Source organism: Filicampus tigris, chromosome 4, assembly GCF_054856515.1.
Source record: "Filicampus tigris isolate MCC_2025a chromosome 4, RoL_Ftig_1.0, whole genome shotgun sequence".
In the NCBI taxonomy this organism is placed as follows: domain Eukaryota; kingdom Metazoa; phylum Chordata; class Actinopteri; order Syngnathiformes; family Syngnathidae; genus Filicampus; species Filicampus tigris.
In genome coordinates this window covers 21,293,753-21,311,294 of record NC_141220.1, presented here as the reverse complement: position 1 = coordinate 21,311,294, position 17,542 = coordinate 21,293,753, and the positions used below count along the sequence as shown (strand labels likewise).

Sequence of the window (17,542 nt, the reverse complement as noted above, 5' to 3'; positions counted from 1 at the left end):
CAGGCTTCCAGGTCACAGTCATCCACAAATGTTGAAGGAAGGCAACAAATTTCTAAAAATGACAAGCAATTATGCTATTACAATAAAATACAAATATTGCCATGCCATATTGAAGAAAATGAAAAATAGTCAAAATACCACAAAAGGTTCAAGTGCTTATTTTTACCAAAGCTGGAAGTCATATTTATATATTTTTAAATATAATATATGAAACATACTACACTGCCAGAAGGAAGAATTAGGGCCAAATTAAAAAATATATTTTTACAAAAATACAAGAATAACAGTACTGTATTACAAGATGGAGTCATAATTCAAGTTGCAATATTGAGAGAACACATTTTTTTGTCTGACGCAAAACCATTTTAACTCATTGACTGCCAGACATTTTGGGACCCTCTTTGATCCTAACGTTTGAAAAAAATTGAAAAAATATAAATAAATTCCTGGGATTGAATGGCTGGACTGTGAAAAGACACACATGTCCTTGGCAGAGAATGAGTTAATATTAAATCAATCATTTTAGCATTAAATCTATACTCAAAATCATTGAAAAATATCGCCACTTTGTAATTTTACTAACTAGAAAATACAATTATACAATAAAAATGAACCCCAACTGTCTTTTGTGCATGTCAAAATCTTCATTGGTTATTAAAACGTCAAATGATATGACAAGTCACAGTTTACTTGCTGTCCTCATTCTTTGTTGTAACCTCTGCCTGAGCCTGCACATCAAGTCCTGTGCGTTAAAAGTCGCATGACCTTCTGATTTGGTCTTGAGAGCGATGGTGGCGACCACAAAGGCCACCATGGCGGTCAGACCCCAAATGTGATACTTGGCTCCCGTGTGGGGCTCCACAAAGTCAAAGGAGACTGAAGGCACCCACGTGGCCTTGAGAGGGGTGGCGCCGGGTCCGACAAACAAGTCCAACGGAACCGTGAAAACGGCACTCACCTCTGCAGGGTTGGGACGGGCGAGGAACGACTCTGGGATGAAGCCCACCACCGGAGTCACCAAGAGACCATTCTGGTCAAAAGACAAAGTTTTGACGACCTTAACTTCTTGTGGTGTCTGTGTACATGCATGTGCATTTAAGAGGCGGGGCCTTGTGGGGTGTCACTGTACCTTTGAGAGGATGGGTTGCAGTGTGCAGATGACATGGACGTCACCCGGAGGAAGGCCGATCTCCTCGCGAGCCTCTCTCAAGGCCGTGTGCACCTCGTCTTTGTCACTGGGGTCTCGCTTGCCGCCAGGGAAACACACCTCACCTGCGCTCACCCTCAGCTGCGCACGCCCACCCCACCCCACACACACACACAAAGGTTGGGGGTTAATATACTGTGTTCCCCTAATAGGCTACTCATGAACTGTCCAACTAGTTTTTGGGCTACTTGCCCAATCACAGTTTTTGTGCTCTCTGAAATCCCTAAATTCCACAGCATATTTATTATTAGGATATATTGTGTGATTTTATACACACACAATACAGGACAGTCAATGCTCTTTTTCTTATTTAAAAAATACATTTTCGATAGATTAGTATTTGTAGCCCTAATATGAAATACTACTTCTATAAAGCTCAGAGTTTACATTTTCAAATTATCACTTTCTACAACATTCAAAGGAAATCACAATGTCCCATTACAGGTGAGCTATTTTTAGAACACGGCTGGGGGCAACCCATGTGATCCTCGAGGGGGTGAGCTCTGGTCCAGAGTGTGAGGACATGGCACCTCGCACCTGTGCAACCCGGTTTACCTGTTCCGAGCGCTGGGTCATCAGAGTGTGTATCCTCCCGCTCCTCAGAAACAGAGGGACCAATACGGAGGCTTGAGGCAGCTCGGCCACTTGGAGAGTGACTGCTTGCTTTCTGGCGTCGAAGGGTTCGAACGCCGCTATCGTCTCCTCCATGACGTCAATGCTCGCAGGTGGGGAAAAAGTTACGAGAGCCAGCTAACTACACTTACGTAAACTCCCATGATTTTTAGCAACGTCGTTTAAAAAAAACAACTTCCGTTCTAGTTTAACTGTAGGGTTGTAAATAAAGATGAATGTAATGTAGGTTATACAGTACTGTAAAAAAAAAAAGATATATAAATATTAAAAGCTAAAGTGAAAAGGAAATACCGTCAACGACACGACGAACTTTATTATAAAGAGGGAATGACAGCGGTCCTAACTACCAGAAGCCCCTACAGCGCCACCTAGAATTGGAGGACCTTTGAGTACTGTACTGCACTTGGAATTGTTTTAAGGGAGACGTGGAAGTGGAACTTTTAATATCGGACACGTTTCCATGTCTATCCAAATCTTATAGTGATAATAAAATCGCATCCTCTGTTTTTATTGTGGTTGATTAACTTTAGTATGCCGTATGCATGTTTTTCGGTGTATTAAGTGATGTATTGTAGTTCATGATTACAGAGGTCTTCTGATGCTGTTCCGAGGTTATGAAAGGTTATGAAAGGCACGCAATGAACTAGTTAGTGCCGTATGTAATTATTTAAACCATGAACTGTCAATCTTTATAATGATCGTACAATATTTTTTGTCATTATTACTCCCCTTAGCCTACTGGGAAACGGTCTTGTGTGCGACATAAATGAAACATGGTCGTGCTTTCAACTGAATTGTATTGCTGCGCCGTTATGATGAACATTTCATTTACCAAATAAAACATACAGTACGTTGTTAGTCATCAGTTCGCTTGGCATAATGTGTGACTATACAGTACAATGACATTATACAGTATTAACATATAGGTGGTGGGAATATATGTGCAAACTAAAAGGCTACTTTCCACTCACTGAAAAGCCTGAGTCAGCAAATGAGTTACATTCTCTTTCCTTATAATAATAAAGATAAATCTAAATGTACAGGTCAAACAATTCTTAACATCAATAAATAAATAAATCAAACAACCAAGATATCCATCATAACTGTTTCAGTCACAGGTGGTAAGAAAATGTTCTCTGCACATTTTGTGGACTTTTGTGTATAAAAATAAAGATAGAGGAGGAGGCTCGTCAGTGTTCCCAGACATCATCCATTTGAGTCGTCGTTGCGTCACACTTTATACTTCTCCTTGGCTTCGTCGTTCAGTATGCAGATGTGCTGTGAGGGAGCAGAGAAATAATAGCAACGTTTGCTATTTATACATGGTCTCCGTGTGAAAGGGGCGGTATACCTACATGGCATCTGTACACAGTTGAAAATTGGAGGCCAGAAAGAGGTTGAAATTTTGACGGAGCTCAGAGTGAATAATCACGCACGGTCTCTACGTGGCATAAGATGGCTATTTTTTGGAAACCTCAAGTAAAGGGTGTAAAAGTAATTCTGTAGGGCGTCTGTGAAAGAGACAAATTTTGTAGCCACTCTGTGTGAAAGAATTGGTACTATTTCAGGATCTGTGTGTGAAAGCTGTGGTGCATTTCTCATTTAGCAGTAGCTTTATTTGAAAGTGGCATTCATTTTGTTTGTCATTGATGTTAAATGAACAGGTAGTTGACAAAAAGCTGACATCCATATAAAGACTAAAAAATGTACTGCACACCACACTGTCAACTGTGTTTTGCGGTACTGTGAAGAGACTGCCCCCCCTGGCACAATAGTTCATGTATTTTTTACAAATGCTTACTTACACTGAGATCTCTAAAGTATTCGTTGTAGTCCAAAGCGTAGCCCACTAGGAAGGCGTCAGGCACCTCAAATCCAATGTCTACAGAGTAAAAACATGTTAGCATTGTTAGACCATGCTAGCAACAGCCATTCAAACGACAAATGGAGGTGCAGGAAAAGAAAAGCCTGCAGTACAGTGAACCCCCGCTGTATACCATTCTTATAAGTTCCAATGTATTTAAAGCCTGTGGGTTGTATAAAACATACAGTTCAGAAGTTATCCCCCACGATAAAGGAGGTTTGTTGTATTAAGTGTGGCGACTTGCATCCAATCAGCATTAAGTGAATGCAGCATCCTAGCACTGCTAGCAAGCATCCTTAAGGGACAATCTTGAGATTATCAACGCTAAAAACATTATGTAACAACATGTGGTGTTCAAGTGCAAGCATTTTTCCTGAAATTAATGTTAATCCCGATCACAGCTTTATTTGATAATGCTAAAAGCCCTTTTCGAAAAAGACAGTGATGAAAAGCAATGCATTGCATCGTTACATAAAAATACATACGTGCCAGTAGATGTACTCACAATCTGGTCTATACCCTGAACTCCTGGGAGTCCTCTTCACCAGCAGGCTGCAAATAGGAAGATGCGTGATCATGATAAATGACACTGAATAGAAAATATCTTAAATATAACCTCTTTACAAATATGCAACCAAGTGCAAGTAAGTCAATTGCAGGATAAACATAGAAAACATTTGACTTCGATTGTGTACTGTATTGCTATTATTTAGACTACGGTGTCATGTGAACATGATGGCGTTTTTAAAAACAATCTTAATGCTTGTGGCGAATGAAGTCAATGCGGGATCTCATTTCTACTGCAGGCACTTGAATTAGTTCACAAAGCTAAAATTAGCTCGTGCGCCGCAACTCCGTTGTGTTTTGGGGTCAAAGTTTATCGCTCAAACCAGCCTGAGGGATCTTTAGGAAGCACTGTCGCGTTTGAAAAGGTTATTATGGAAACGTTGACTTTTTAATTGTTTCAGTAAAAATAGTTGGGTCCCTGGAATGCTTCCTCGCCCATCAAGGTCATCGTTCCCACGGAAAAGTGAGAATAGATGCCTATGAGTATTGTTCGATGCTCTGTTTATATATGTTGCTGCTCCGTGTGTGTTAAAGGAGCAGTCGCTCGAAGGTTTACAATTACCCTAACAAATTTCTTTCAGGTCGTCTATGATGTTAACTGAGCGGGTGGATATTTTGCTATTTAAATATACAATTTAATTCAATTTTGTTGTTTTGTGTTAATTATACAGTAAATTTGACCTGGGAGTGACAAACAGCTTGAAGCAAGCACGCTTGGCATCTTATTTAGAGAACTGTGCAAGCAAGTGAGAACAGGTCCTACTTTAAAGTGTATGAATATATGATTTTTTTTTTTTAATCATATGGTCTCCTTATACTAAATATGGTATAGCATAGTAATGAGTAACAACTTCAAGATACAGTAAGTGCTAGCTAACACAAAATACAAAATACCATAGACAGGCTAATTAATAGCATTGGGGTTGTGGTTATAGCCCTTCAAACAACAGATATTTGAACACAAACACTATATCGTCGCTGTCATGTGAAAAACACTTATCTCCATTTTTTTCATTTTCTTATTTTAACATGAATCATATTTCTGTGTTACAGACATCGCATTAAAGTAAAAATTAAAAAAGTTTCCAAAATTGGAGATAAGTGTTTTTCGCAGGACAGCGACGATATGCATATATTCTTCATCCTCTGTGAAAAATGACTATTACTGCAGCTTACTGAGCAGTTATGGCTGTCTCCTTAAAATATGCCTGTATTATGCTGCCCCCTGGTGGAAAAGGCATGCACACCCGAAGAAGTCACACAATGACTTAATCATCGGGCATAAACTGTTGAATTCTTTACATTCTAGTTGTGTTATTAATGTTTGTCTTGCCACAATAAAAATAGGGTTCACTATTAGTCTCCGTTAAGGCGTGGTCTTCTTAGCCTACTTTGTTTTAAGTGCTTTAAAAAATGATTTTCCTCATCAGTGCTTGAAAGGACTGGCTATATATATCGGGCAAGACAATGCTATTTTTACACCCATAACAGGAAACCTACAAAGCTTCAAACACTTCCCTGCCACACTCTCTGGCTCTCATTCTCTCTCTTAGTACAGATTAAGTCTTAAGCCGCTCCATGCTGAAAGTAAGAGTGTCCATTAGCGTTCACGTGCAAGCTGCCTGGAAGCACGCTCGCGGTCTGCTTCCTGGATGTGGGCGAATGGCCTGACTAACCTCACCACTTTCACCATCTTGGGCCTGCTTTCACTTAGCAGGGACAGCAGCGTCTGCATCGTCTTTCCCGTCTCCACGATGTCCTTTTGTACACGGGGAGGCAGGGCATGATTGGTCAACACAAAAAACAGGTGTTTTCTTAAGCGGGGCACACATATACCGATAATCGGGATGAATTCAAGCATTAAATTCAGTGAAGGCGCAACTGTCAAATGATTGTAAATCAGAGCCAGCCTGATTCAATGTGACGCCCTAGGCAAGATTTTATATTGCCCCTCCTCCTTTGGAAATATACATACGTTTACAAAAGATCTCGAAAAGCATTTTTTAATTCATAAGATAGCATGTCACCCAAATTAGAATATACAAAAAATTAAGATAATTCACGGTGGGAAGACAAAGAAGTCAGCTGCGATTTAATATGGCATATAGCTATGGTACGGCTATCACCGATCACGGGATGGTAATTGGGAAATTTGGGACAACTCTCGAACGGCCGGTCAATTCCAGGCCAACCGGTGCTACCGTTTTTTTTTTTTTAGGTTGCTTTTAAATATGCCCTAATTCCTATATCACTGTTGTTAAAATTACACAAGATCGTCGCTATTTCAGTGTGCAGTACTTACTGGGACATTTCTGTTTGGTGGCGTGCTGTGAGATTTTTATCATATGATTTTTATCACCTTGGCTAAATAAATGGGAAACAGTACTTGAACAAGATTATCCTCGGCAATAATCTTGTAGCGTGAGGCAATATGTTAAACCTGTTGAATACAATCGCAAATCCTGAAGTGTGTGGTTAACATTAAAAATCGGTATGTGTAAACCCCATTGAAAGCTATTTGTCCAAGAAAGCGTATTGTATCTTACCTCAACAATCAAAACGTGCTGGAAAGATTAAAAAAAAAAAAAAAAAGTGTTAATGAGAGCCATTTTTACACGGTTATAAATGATTAGAGACAATAATAATAATGAGGAGGGAACTGACCTTGCCTGAGAGACTGGACAGCTCATCGCCTCCAATGACTTTGACATTGTTGGTTGATTTGTCATTCTAGGGGTCGTAGAGAGGTTACACTGTCAAGGCTTATTGTTATAGTTCCAAAGAAGAAATTTGAATACGGTGGAAAATGTAATATTTCCGTAATTCAATTACAAAACTTAAAAGTCATGATTTTATTCTTTAGAATGTTTGTGATTATTGCTTACACCACATGGAATTTAGCTCAATTCAAAATGTCAAGAAACTGGAATATTACATAAGAAACTGTGACTGTTTCTACTTTTAAAGTCACCTCCATAAATCTCACACAAGATGGTGGCAATGAAAAGAGAGAGAGCGTGAACCTACACAGTAACTTTTCACTCTAATGAAATCCACCGTCAGCGGGACCGATTTATCGCTGTTCTGGTTCAGCGACTTAATGTAGTCCAGCAGGTCTGCGAAGAATTTGTAGCCGCCCTTCAACACACAAAGGGCGACGATATGGTGGCCCCCCATGTCCCGCACGATGTCGCGGGCCAAGCGCTCCGTCCTGGAGCACAAGAAAAACATTCACAGGGAACTGCAATACAGCACAGAATAAATGTCATCTGTGTAAATTATAAACAAAGAGTTTTTGCCCATTACAGTGAACCCCCGCTGTATCATAGTTCATCTTTGGCGCCACGACTGTATCACTGATTTTTAAAGCGGAAGTCAACGCAAACATATTTTTTTCAAGAATATGTTCTATGCAAGCCCACTAGTTGAAGCAGGGCATTCTGATAAATATCGCGTTTGTGGAATAAGTGTTAATCCACTCGTTTTTAGACATCTCTGGGGGCGGCCATTTTGTCTTCTGTCGACTGAAAATGACATCACAACTGCTCACAACGACCAATCACGGCTCAGGTTCAGAAAACAGGTCAGCTGTGATTGGTTCGTTGTGAGCAGTTAAGATGTCATTTTCAGTTGACAGAAGACAAAATGGCCGCCCCCGGAGATGGCTAAAACGAGTGCATTTTGCTGCTTAATTTATATTCCACAAATGCAAAATGAATCAGAATGCTGTGTTTCAAATAGTGGGCCTGCTGGGAACATATTCTTGAAAAAATGTTTGGGTTGACTTCCGCTTTAAGTGATTCTTTTAATGGGTAACCAGTGAGTATTGTTGTATGCGCCATTACTATTCCATGTGTGTTAAAGAAGCAGTTTTTTGAAGGTTGATAAATACCATAACATCTACTGTATATTAATTTCCATTCGACCTGTCTATGTCATTTTGCATTTTATGTTAACATGAAGCTGGTACACTTTCATTAGTAGATGGTTTGGTTGAACATTTTTGATGTTTCAATGTTGAATTATCTTTTGTTTATTTGTCACTTAAAGCAAACTAGGACTGGGCAATTATCCAAAATTTAATTAAAATAATCCCCTGCGTGCCTTACCCTACTGCACACTCCTGCCTTCCAAAACCCTCATTCAAATTCACCTCGTGCAAAAAGGACTGCCGTGATTTGAGAAGCAAATGCAACCAGGTGCACCGGACTATCAAAACACATGGGCGTGAACGTCCCCCTCGTGTTGCTCACCTGTCCATAATGAGTCCATGAGGAATGATCACCTTGTCTAAGTCCTTCTCGTAATGTCTAGGGACACAGAAATGGTCCAGGTCGTAGCCTTTCTCATCATCAGCGATCTGTATGCAGAAAAGGAGGCACTTATGAAAACAGTGCAGACTTCTGCCAATTTGTTCTGCGTATCATACGTCATCGTGACTTTGTGATTCGCACCTGCTCTATGTGATTTTGACATTGGATTTAGTTATGTGGGCAGTGGTGATTGCATTTGTGGCAGTTCTATTTAGTACAACATCTGTGGATTTAGTAACTGCCTAGAAACAAGGGGACGACCAATTGTGTTAATCAATTGCTGGGTTATTGTTTATATTTGTTAATAATGAATGTTGTTTTGTGTTTCCTCTGAGCAAGTGTGAGAGAAATGGGAGGAAATGGCACGGATGAGTGAAGAAGTTGCGAGAAGACAAAAAAGCGTACCTGCTTTTGGGAAAGTCATGATCGTATGAAATCTGCCTAGCAACAAGTTACCACCAGTGCTACTCAGATGCTGGGACAATTCGATTTTTTTTAAAAACGCGTATTATGGTTAAAGGTATGCGTTTTTTTCTCTGTGCAATTGGGAAAATCCTTCAAATAAACCCCCGAAAAAAATCAGACGGTCAGAGAGTGCCGTACGTGTTTCCATTTCCCTAAATGCAGAGGCGAGGTGGTCCACGTGCACGCGCCTTGGCAACAGCCCAGCTTCTCAACCACCTGTTTCACCCTTCTCGGGGACGCGCTCACACTCACCCCAAATATCAACAATAAAAACGCACATTTATCACACACAAAGTGCTTCAGTGAACGAGATAAGGCACACCTGACCAGCCTCGTTTCGACGCTTGTGACTAATGCGGCGCATACAGCAGCCTCATGAATTAATTAACGGAGGGACGTCTTTGTGTCGAAGTCGGCGGCGGCCTCACCTGGAGATACGACGCCATGTCGTTGTTGCTGGTTGTCCGGCCCCGGTCCCGGTTCGTCTCAGAGAAGAAGCAGAGCAGTCATGCTCGGTGCTCAGCGCGGACGCCTCCGCCGCAGTCGGGATGAAGAAGCCCGGAATGAGAGTGGAGGATTTAAGCCTCTTATGTCAGGATCCACTTTTGCTGCCCTAATAGTAATAATCTGATTTGTACGACGCGAGGGTTAGGGGCGAGGTGTCTGGACACGGGAGGACTGTAGGTACCGGTACCGGCCGGCGGTGCAAACGAAGTGCAGGAAACTGCAGGAGTGTTCTAAAATGAGAGACAACGAGAGGCTGGAAATGACGCAGTTTAAAGCGCCCTACTTCGCCTTTTAGATCATCGTCATCATGCTTTTATTATGACTGTTTCGGTACATTTCTACCCAAACACAAAACACACTTAATAAACTACAATTGGGTTACCTACTTACTGTAAGTCACATATTTGACAGAAATATAATTTCACAAACTGGGACTGATAAACTGCTCTTCATTGTTTCAAGATGCAATACTGTTTTAGAAAAAAAAAAGGGGGGGGGGCAGATGATTACCATCGATTTTAGAGCATCGGCAACTCAATACTTTGTGCAAATAAATACGGATGTGTCTCGTAACTCAAAAATAAAAAGTTTTATTGGTTTTTGTTTTATTATAATTCATATAGACTGAGCTGGGCATTTTACTAGAATTATATATGGATATAGATGTATGTGTATATATAGATGTATGTGTATATATATATATATATATATATATATATATATATATGGATATAGATATATATGGATATAGATGTATGTGTGTATATATATATATATATATATATATATATATATATATATATATATATATATATATATATATATATATATATATATATATATATATATATATATATATATATATATATGGATATAGATGTATGTGTGTATATATATATATATATATATACACACACACACACACACACAGAGCTGGGCATACGTCCTATGTGACGGACCGGTCCGCCTCTCTGCTTATGACGGACGCCCATTTTGTAGGCGATAAACAATAGATGCCCGACAGAAGGCTCGCCCGCAAAGAGTTTGCCGAAAAACACATGAAGGACTCCCAGACTATGAGAAACAAGATTCTCTGGTCTGATGAGACCAACATTTTACTTTTTGGTGTTAATTCTAAGATGTATGCGTGGAGAAACCCAGGCACTGCTCATTATCTGCCCAATACAATCCCTACATCTCTGGAGAGACCTGAAAATGGCTGCCCACCATCGTTCACCACATCCAGCCTGACCGAACTGGAGAGGCAGAGATCCCAAAATCCAGGTGTGAAAAACTTGTTCCATCATTCCCAAGAAGACTCATGGCTGTACTCGCTGAAAAGGGTGCTTCTAATCAATAAAATGTGTCAGGGTCTAAATACTTCTGATCATAAGATATTTCAGTTGAGTAATAAAGTAAGATATTTTATAGTTTTTTAAATCCATTTATTCTAGTGTATTTTTGTTCTCCAAGTTCTCCATGGCTTTTTTTTTTTAAATTGCTCTGTATAATTTAATGATGCCAAGCGTATTGTAATCCACTTTAAATGATTGTTTCTTTGGGAAACACCTAAATAAATCTAGTCTTTTCTGTTTGTGGGATTATCTATGCAACTCATTGCTCCAAACTGACCTCATGCAGCTATTTGTTGAAGCATGATTGCCTTAGGGCAGCTCTGGCTACATACATAGCTTACCACCACCAAAGCGTGAACGTGTGAGCGCATGAATAACATATCCATTGTAAATCGTCTTTGAGTGTCCAGAAAAGCGCTACATAAATCTGATGCATTGTTATTATAATTATTACTAATTATTTATTTCATAAGCATGTTAATTTGAACAACTTCAACATCAACGCTGCTGCTTAAAGCACAACAATTTTCTGCATCTGTACCTGGATTGTGCCTGCCTGCAGCACTAAGGGGAACACGCTGTGCTCCTCTTCCGGCCGCCTCGTCATAAAAGTCTCAAATTCTGTGTTGTGATTTAATCTGAGGCGTTTCACAAGCTTTGCCGTGTTGCCACAACTCTTAAGTGTTTTTCCACAAGCGGCGTCTCGGCTGTTCATTTAACCGTAAATAGCACGCAACTTAGTTTTCGCCCCTGAATGACATGACTTGATGAGAAGCGTGACATGCCGCTGAGATGACATTACGCACTTACCCAGGTGAAGGAAAGTTCTTTGCACCAACCGTGTGGTATTATTTCGACAAGGTCTTTAAATGAACCTGTAAGCCTGATAGAAAGAATGCAGCATGTCGCTACTTGTGCTCATTCAGTTACACCGAGCATGTACTATTTTTACCCGCCTTCAAAGACCAAACAAAAATTGTGGGCAGCTAAAAGCAAAACCCACTGAATTGATTCTGATTCCAATTTAATAAGTGATACAGAAAGCATCTTACAAAAAGAGCAATGCCGAGGTGCAACGCAGCACCAGATTTATGGCAACTATGAAAACACGAGGAACGCGTTCTCGTGTTTCAGAACACAAAGGTAGCCACCAACATCATCAAGAACAGTCTTTGTATACGAGTGTGTGCGTATCTCAGTTGACACCGTCCCCCACAGAGTCTTACGCATAGCCCGAGAGCCGCTCATTTCTTCTTTTTCTCGTCTTTCTTGGCGCTGTCCGTTTTGTCCTTCTCCTTGTCCTCTTTCTTCTCCTTGTCCTCTTTCTTCTCCTTCTTACCCTCCTCCTTCTCCTGGCCCTCCTTCTTCTCAGCGTCCCGGTTGGAGATCTTGTTGTTGATCAGGTTGTGCAGGGCCACCACCGAGCGGATGAGCGACGCCAGGTAGACCACCAGCATCTGGTCGTTGGTCTTCAGGTAGAAGGCCTTGGTGAACTCCTACCCAGACAAAAGTCGGCAACAGTCAAACAACAACACAGAATAGACGGTGGACCTGAGGTAGAAGAATAACAAGTACAAAAGAATCCTCTTTAATGAATTTCATACATAACAATTAAGCAGAATGTAAATAAATCAGCAGTTTGTGCATCATGATTAACACTGCGGCACCATCTGCTGTGCAAGACTTTGCCACGGTGCAGCAGTGTAATACAGTACAGTCATGCAGACAAACGAAGAAGTCTTTCACTATGTTAGCATTAGGATAGTGGACTTTGAAACTTGTAAGTCGAGTCACTCATATCTCAAGGAAGGCATCACTGTATTGAGATTCTTGAATTTTCTGTTTTCATAACTGCAAAAAATAGTTCCGCACTTGTTTCCTTTAAAATGATACCTATTTACTTGCATTCCTGAACAGAAAAATGTGTTTCAGTTTTCAAATCGACATCAGCCTTTTTTTAGTATAGAAAAGTTGACTTCATTTGTAAATTCCTCAACCTTGTTCAAAATATGTGAAATGCTTTTCTATTAGCCACACAACATGTAAATCATTGGTTCATGTGTGGGGAATTTGCACCATCTTGTGGAAATAATCAATAATCCAATAGAAATGAGAATCTATGTGACACGAGTGGAATTCATCGAATACAACAGAAATAGTCCTGTTACCCGTTTTAAATGTACAAATGTTCAATGAACACAATTTAATTGTATGTGGCAATGTAAACAACGTTTTGTACAGAGCTAAAAATGATAACTGAAAGTTGTTGTTTCTTGTCTTCAAATGTGTCTTTTTGCAACTCAAGTATGACTTTGGGCGGCTACGATTCAAAACCTACCAGCAGATTGACGTCGGGCAGCAGGTTGAAGACGTCCTGCAGCTGGTAGATGATCTGGTGGTTGATGGGAAGCTTGCCGGCGGCCACCCTCTCCAGGTACGAGCGGATTTCCAGCAGCTTGGAGTTGAGCCCCTTCAGACCGTGGACTTGATTTGTGATGCGCTGCGACAGCGTGCCCACCGTGGTGTCCTTGATATCCCTGCGCACACACGAACGCGGTGATAGAACGGCGAGCGAGGTAACAGGTGCACGCATCTTGCGCACATGGCGCTTGGACGCAAATAACTGGGAACAAACTTTGAGTCGTCTTGCCTAAGTTCACTCTCAAATTGGGCGGGAAAAATGCACAGCAAAACACAAATATGAAGATGAACTTTTAACAGTTGTTGTTGAATGAAATGGTAACCCTGCACAGGGCGCCAGTCAATGGACATAGAGGCAACCACTCCCACTCATATTCACATTCAGCGAGAGAAAGCTTGGCAACAACCCAAATAATCATCTTCATTTGACAGCAATGATTGATTTATGACTATGGTTATAGCGAGAGCGTAACTGCTCTGACTGAGTACCTGAGCAGGTGCTCCACTCCCACTTCTTCCGCTTCCTCAGCTCCAATCTCGCTGGTGACGTGCTCAAACGTCTTGGATGTTGGCGTTCCATCCTACAAAGAAACGATACATTGGTGCCATGTTAAAATATAGCTATATCACGGTTCACATTTGTGTCCCTCACTATCGCAAATTTTTAAGTGATCCTTGGATTTTTTTTACAGTATACAGTACAAGCAAGTTCGAATTTAGATTGGTACGCCTTCATTGAAGTAGTACTACATTGTGCTGCAACACGCCGGGCACCACTGAGGTCTACTGGAAGAGATGCCGCATGAAAATTGACAGTGAGAAGAGGCAGAGTAGGTCAGCAACTAAACTTCAGTAATAGTCGTTGCTCCCGGAGAGATTATATGCTTGCGAGTATTGTTGTAGGCTCTCTTCATGTGTGTTGCTGCTCTGAATGTGTTAAAGTAGCAGTTGTTTGAATACTTATAATTTCAGCAACATTTTTGCTACTTACTGTTAGCCTGTCTAGGGCATTTTGCATTGTAAGTTACCGTCAAATTAAGTTTAAATGTACTTAAGGCCTGTGGAAGGGGTAAATTACATGAAAAAAACCACACAAAAATTATTTTAATATAGTCTCTCTATATTGCAGATTTTCACCTAGCGGGTGTGTCTGGAACGCATTGTTATTATTGTTCACTTACGTCATGTATTTCTTCTACGGAGATGTACGCTTCTGTAGGAAGGCCGAGGTCTTTGGGCTTCACGTCAATAATGACTAAAACCTAGGAGGGTAAAAGAGGCACAATGTAAAGCTTACAAGACACTTGAAGCAAAGAAATCAAATAATGTAGTTTCTTACTGAATTGGTACAGTACTGCTTGATGAGCTCGTTGATTGCGATGTCGTTCTTGTGCAACTTGGGCCCCGTGTGGTACCAACCCACAATTCTTTCTCTGGCTAAAAAGGTAATGTGTACGAGTACATGTTTAATGCAAAACAAAATAAAATACAGATAGGGCTGAGCTCTAAATTCACAGGAATTAAATAGATAGGCACTTGTCAAATCTTACCATTGACTTTCTTGAACATGCCATACATGTTCTCCAAGTAGTCGTGGTCCAGGAACCACACAGAGTCATCCCTGTCATCTTCGTCGAACGGTACTGGCACATAAACATAGATGGAAGGTTTATTTTTTAACAATTACGGTACTCAGATTTAAACATGTCACGTTGATTTGACAATGTAAACACACTCACCTGCAAAGCTATTTGAAACATCAAGAACTTTCTTCTGCCACGACCCCAAGAGGACGCCCACCACTCTTTTTTGATTGCCAACCTTGCCTATTCTGCACCAATGAATTAAGACACAGTTAACATTGAGCTCATGCTCATTTTTCGTCACCGAGGTAAAACGCTTCATGCTAAGCATGACACCACTTATTACACCACTGACAAAATGTCAGAAGTGTTTTATGTCTTAGTATTCATGTACAAAAGCGTCTACCTGTCAAATATATGATTCTATAAACCTGATGGCGTGATTAAGATCGTATTTGTGGGAAATACAGCTAGCACGAGTGCGCTAACTATGCTAGCCTCGTCTCCATTCATTCTCAATGACGCTCTGACTCAGCATGACTAACATTAGCTTAGCCCATAGCGCACTTGCAATGCTGGGTGTCTGGGACTTTATTTTTTATTGTTTTAAACAGCGACGAGCCTCACAGTACCAAATCACGTATTAAAGGCACCAACCTGTTAAAATGGTCGACCACGCTGAGCAATACCAACGGATGAACGACCACATTTTCCACCGCTAGCTCCGGCATTTTCTTCGCTATTACCACAGACGCCTGAAAACAACGACGGTTACGATGCACTTCCGCAGACGTCAGACGTCACTTCCGTAAACGTCACTTCGGTATCCATTGGCAATTTGAGGACGCGAGACTGACAGAAGAGTCACCGATAAAATGGTTTCAATTTTTACTTTCGATTCATATGATCGTATATGTGTTGCGTGGGGGGGATTCTGTATTTTTGCGTATAATGACATAACCCTTTTACTATTTTTTGTATCTTGCAGGCAGAGGTGGAGGAAACTCTTCAGAGAGTGGAAGCTAATGGGAGCGTGATTGGAACGATAGTCGCCAATGCAGAAGGTAAAGGGAGAAAAAACCTTTGCCATTGACTTGCGACTAGTCCACAGTGCACATAAAATGGCATTTATTTGAGGGTATTATTTGTGTTTGTCTTCAGTTGTCTTAAGCAGACATCACACACCCTAAGCACGTCTCATTGGGAGTTGGGACACCGCATCTATTTGAGGAAGGCATTTACTCATCTTAAAGTGGAAGTCTACCCCAAACAAATCTTTACATAAAATGTCCTATAGAGCCCCACTAGTCTAAACTTAATATTCTGATTAATATTGTGTTTGTGGAATATGAATTAAGCAGCACAGTTGCTCAGGGCTCAGGAAACGACCAATCACAGCTCAACTTCACAAAACAGGTGAGTTTTCGATGGCAAGTGACAAAATGGCCGCTCCCTGAGATGACTAAAAACTTTTTGCTTCTTAACTCATATTCCACCAACACAATTGTAGAGTGGGGAATTTAATTTCTTTAACTATAGACACTAAATGGGAGCCTGGGCATCTATTTAAAAGGTCTTTGTTTATCAGATGTATTTTGTAATTGCATCTGTTTCTTTGTATTGCACATAATACCTTATACAACGTTTTGCTAATACCTATACCTCACTTTGTATTATTGTGACTTTTGTCACTGTTTCAGTTGCTACTGGATTTGCCTAATCAAGACAAATCTAACAATGATTAAAAAAAATGTAACCACAGAAGTAAAATACTGTCTGCCAGGTATCCCAGTCCGATCAACGTTCGAGAACTCCAAAGCCGCAAAGTACGCGGGACTGCTTCGCCACCTAACCATGATGGCCACCAGCACAGTGAGAGACATTGACCCTCAGAACAATCTCACTGTTCTCCGCATTGGCATCAAGAACCAAGAGATCATGATCGCACCTGGTAATTGTGTCAAAATATGATTCATAATGACAAATCGCATGAGAAACTGAGAAACCTGGTATTTTCTTATCTTGTGTATCCTCAGAGAGTGACTCTCTGGTCATCGTCCTCCAGCGGTGTGATGGCTGAGGCGCCCTAGTTATGTGTTATCCTTCAAGGGAAGTGCTGAATTGCCAATTGACAAAATGGCCGCCTCCTGAGCTTGCAAAAAATGGGTGGATTTCTCATACTGCACCAACGCAATTTTAATCAGAATACAGTGTTTAGACTAGAGTAACTGCATAGCACATATTCTGGAAAAAATATGTTTGGGTTGACTTCCGTTTTCAGGTTTGTATTTTTTGATATTCTGAAAAGGTTCATAGTCATGTAGACACCAACCAAGGTGCATTCATGCAAGCATGCTTATAACCAAACAAATAATAGCAGCATCATTAAAAAATGTTTCAGAGTTAATCATGACTTTAGAAATGTATCTGCCATTTGTGTAGAGCAAGTAATTGAATTTACTCAACATGTTTAGTTCTACCTCCGTGGGTATCCATCCATTATCCAAACCGCTTATCATCAAAGAGGTTGGGTAGAGTTCATATATTCTTTGGTTCAATCCACTCTTAAAGATGGACTAATGTCATTGAAGAAAATCTGTGTCTATAGATACAACATAATGCAAAAT

At 40.6% G+C, this 17,542-nt stretch overlaps 4 protein-coding genes across 5 annotated transcripts; 1 reads left to right on the top strand and 3 right to left on the bottom strand.

Annotated features, from left to right (window-relative positions):
- Positions 1-77: 77 nt before the first annotated feature.
- nudt7 (nudix (nucleoside diphosphate linked moiety X)-type motif 7) lies at positions 78-1,951 on the bottom strand. Its single transcript, XM_086027719.1, has 3 exons — positions 1,763-1,951; positions 1,130-1,288; positions 78-1,030 (listed from the first exon to the last, which is right to left on the bottom strand). The coding sequence occupies exons 1-3, from the start codon at positions 1,913-1,915 to the stop codon at positions 680-682; spliced, it is 663 nt and encodes a 220-aa protein (XP_085883845.1). The 5' UTR covers positions 1,916-1,951; the 3' UTR covers positions 78-679.
- A 669-nt stretch (positions 1,952-2,620) lies between these two features.
- hprt1l (hypoxanthine phosphoribosyltransferase 1, like) lies at positions 2,621-9,842 on the bottom strand. 2 transcript variants are annotated; one of them, XM_086027714.1, is made up of 9 exons: positions 9,478-9,842; positions 8,525-8,631; positions 7,299-7,482; positions 6,936-7,001; positions 6,818-6,835; positions 5,948-6,030; positions 4,210-4,256; positions 3,646-3,722; positions 2,621-3,118 (listed from the first exon to the last, which is right to left on the bottom strand). In XM_086027714.1, the coding sequence occupies exons 1-9, from the start codon at positions 9,493-9,495 to the stop codon at positions 3,071-3,073; spliced, it is 648 nt and encodes a 215-aa protein (XP_085883840.1). In that variant the 5' UTR covers positions 9,496-9,842; the 3' UTR covers positions 2,621-3,070. The 2 variants fall into 2 exon arrangements, with proteins under 2 accessions (XP_085883840.1, XP_085883841.1); XM_086027715.1 differs by lacking the exon at positions 9,478-9,842 and adding an exon at positions 8,990-9,150.
- Positions 9,843-11,918: 2,076 nt separating this feature from the next.
- psmd7 (proteasome 26S subunit, non-ATPase 7) lies at positions 11,919-15,738 on the bottom strand. Its single transcript, XM_086027713.1, has 8 exons — positions 15,573-15,738; positions 15,072-15,163; positions 14,883-14,975; positions 14,672-14,769; positions 14,514-14,594; positions 13,822-13,913; positions 13,250-13,448; positions 11,919-12,407 (listed from the first exon to the last, which is right to left on the bottom strand). Exons 1-8 carry the CDS (start codon positions 15,644-15,646, stop codon positions 12,156-12,158), a joined length of 981 nt encoding a protein of 326 aa, XP_085883839.1. The 5' UTR covers positions 15,647-15,738; the 3' UTR covers positions 11,919-12,155.
- LOC147148913 (dynein light chain roadblock-type 2-like) lies at positions 15,709-17,101 on the top strand. Its single transcript, XM_086027718.1, has 4 exons — positions 15,709-15,793; positions 15,904-15,979; positions 16,699-16,866; positions 16,952-17,101. Exons 1-4 carry the CDS (start codon positions 15,791-15,793, stop codon positions 16,993-16,995), a joined length of 291 nt encoding a protein of 96 aa, XP_085883844.1. The 5' UTR covers positions 15,709-15,790; the 3' UTR covers positions 16,996-17,101.
- Positions 17,102-17,542: the final 441 nt, after the last annotated feature.

Coding starts and splice junctions, on each gene's coding strand:
- psmd7 (XM_086027713.1), bottom strand. CDS start 15,646: ATGCCGGAGCTAGCGGTGGAAAATGTGGTCGTTCATCCGTTGGTATTG. Junction 14,595..14,671: donor AGCAGTACTGTACCAATTCA/GTAAGAAACTAC, acceptor TTACCCTCCTAG/GTTTTAGTCATTATTGACGT. Junction 13,449..13,821: donor GGAGTGGAGCACCTGCTCAG/GTACTCAGTCAG, acceptor GTGTGTGCGCAG/GGATATCAAGGACACCACGG.
- hprt1l (XM_086027714.1), bottom strand. Junction 7,483..8,524: donor CATGGACTCATTATGGACAG/GTGAGCAACACG, acceptor CTTGTGCTCCAG/GACGGAGCGCTTGGCCCGCG. Junction 7,002..7,298: donor TTAGAGTGAAAAGTTACTGT/GTAGGTTCACGC, acceptor TACGACCCCTAG/AATGACAAATCAACCAACAA.
- LOC147148913 (XM_086027718.1), top strand. Junction 15,980..16,698: donor GATAGTCGCCAATGCAGAAG/GTAAAGGGAGAA, acceptor ACTGTCTGCCAG/GTATCCCAGTCCGATCAACG. Junction 16,867..16,951: donor AGAGATCATGATCGCACCTG/GTAATTGTGTCA, acceptor GTGTATCCTCAG/AGAGTGACTCTCTGGTCATC.
- nudt7 (XM_086027719.1), bottom strand. CDS start 1,915: ATGGAGGAGACGATAGCGGCGTTCGAACCCTTCGACGCCAGAAAGCAA. Junction 1,289..1,762: donor TGACCCAGCGCTCGGAACAG/GTAAACCGGGTT, acceptor GGGCGTGCGCAG/CTGAGGGTGAGCGCAGGTGA. Junction 1,031..1,129: donor TGCAACCCATCCTCTCAAAG/GTACAGTGACAC, acceptor TCTTTTGACCAG/AATGGTCTCTTGGTGACTCC.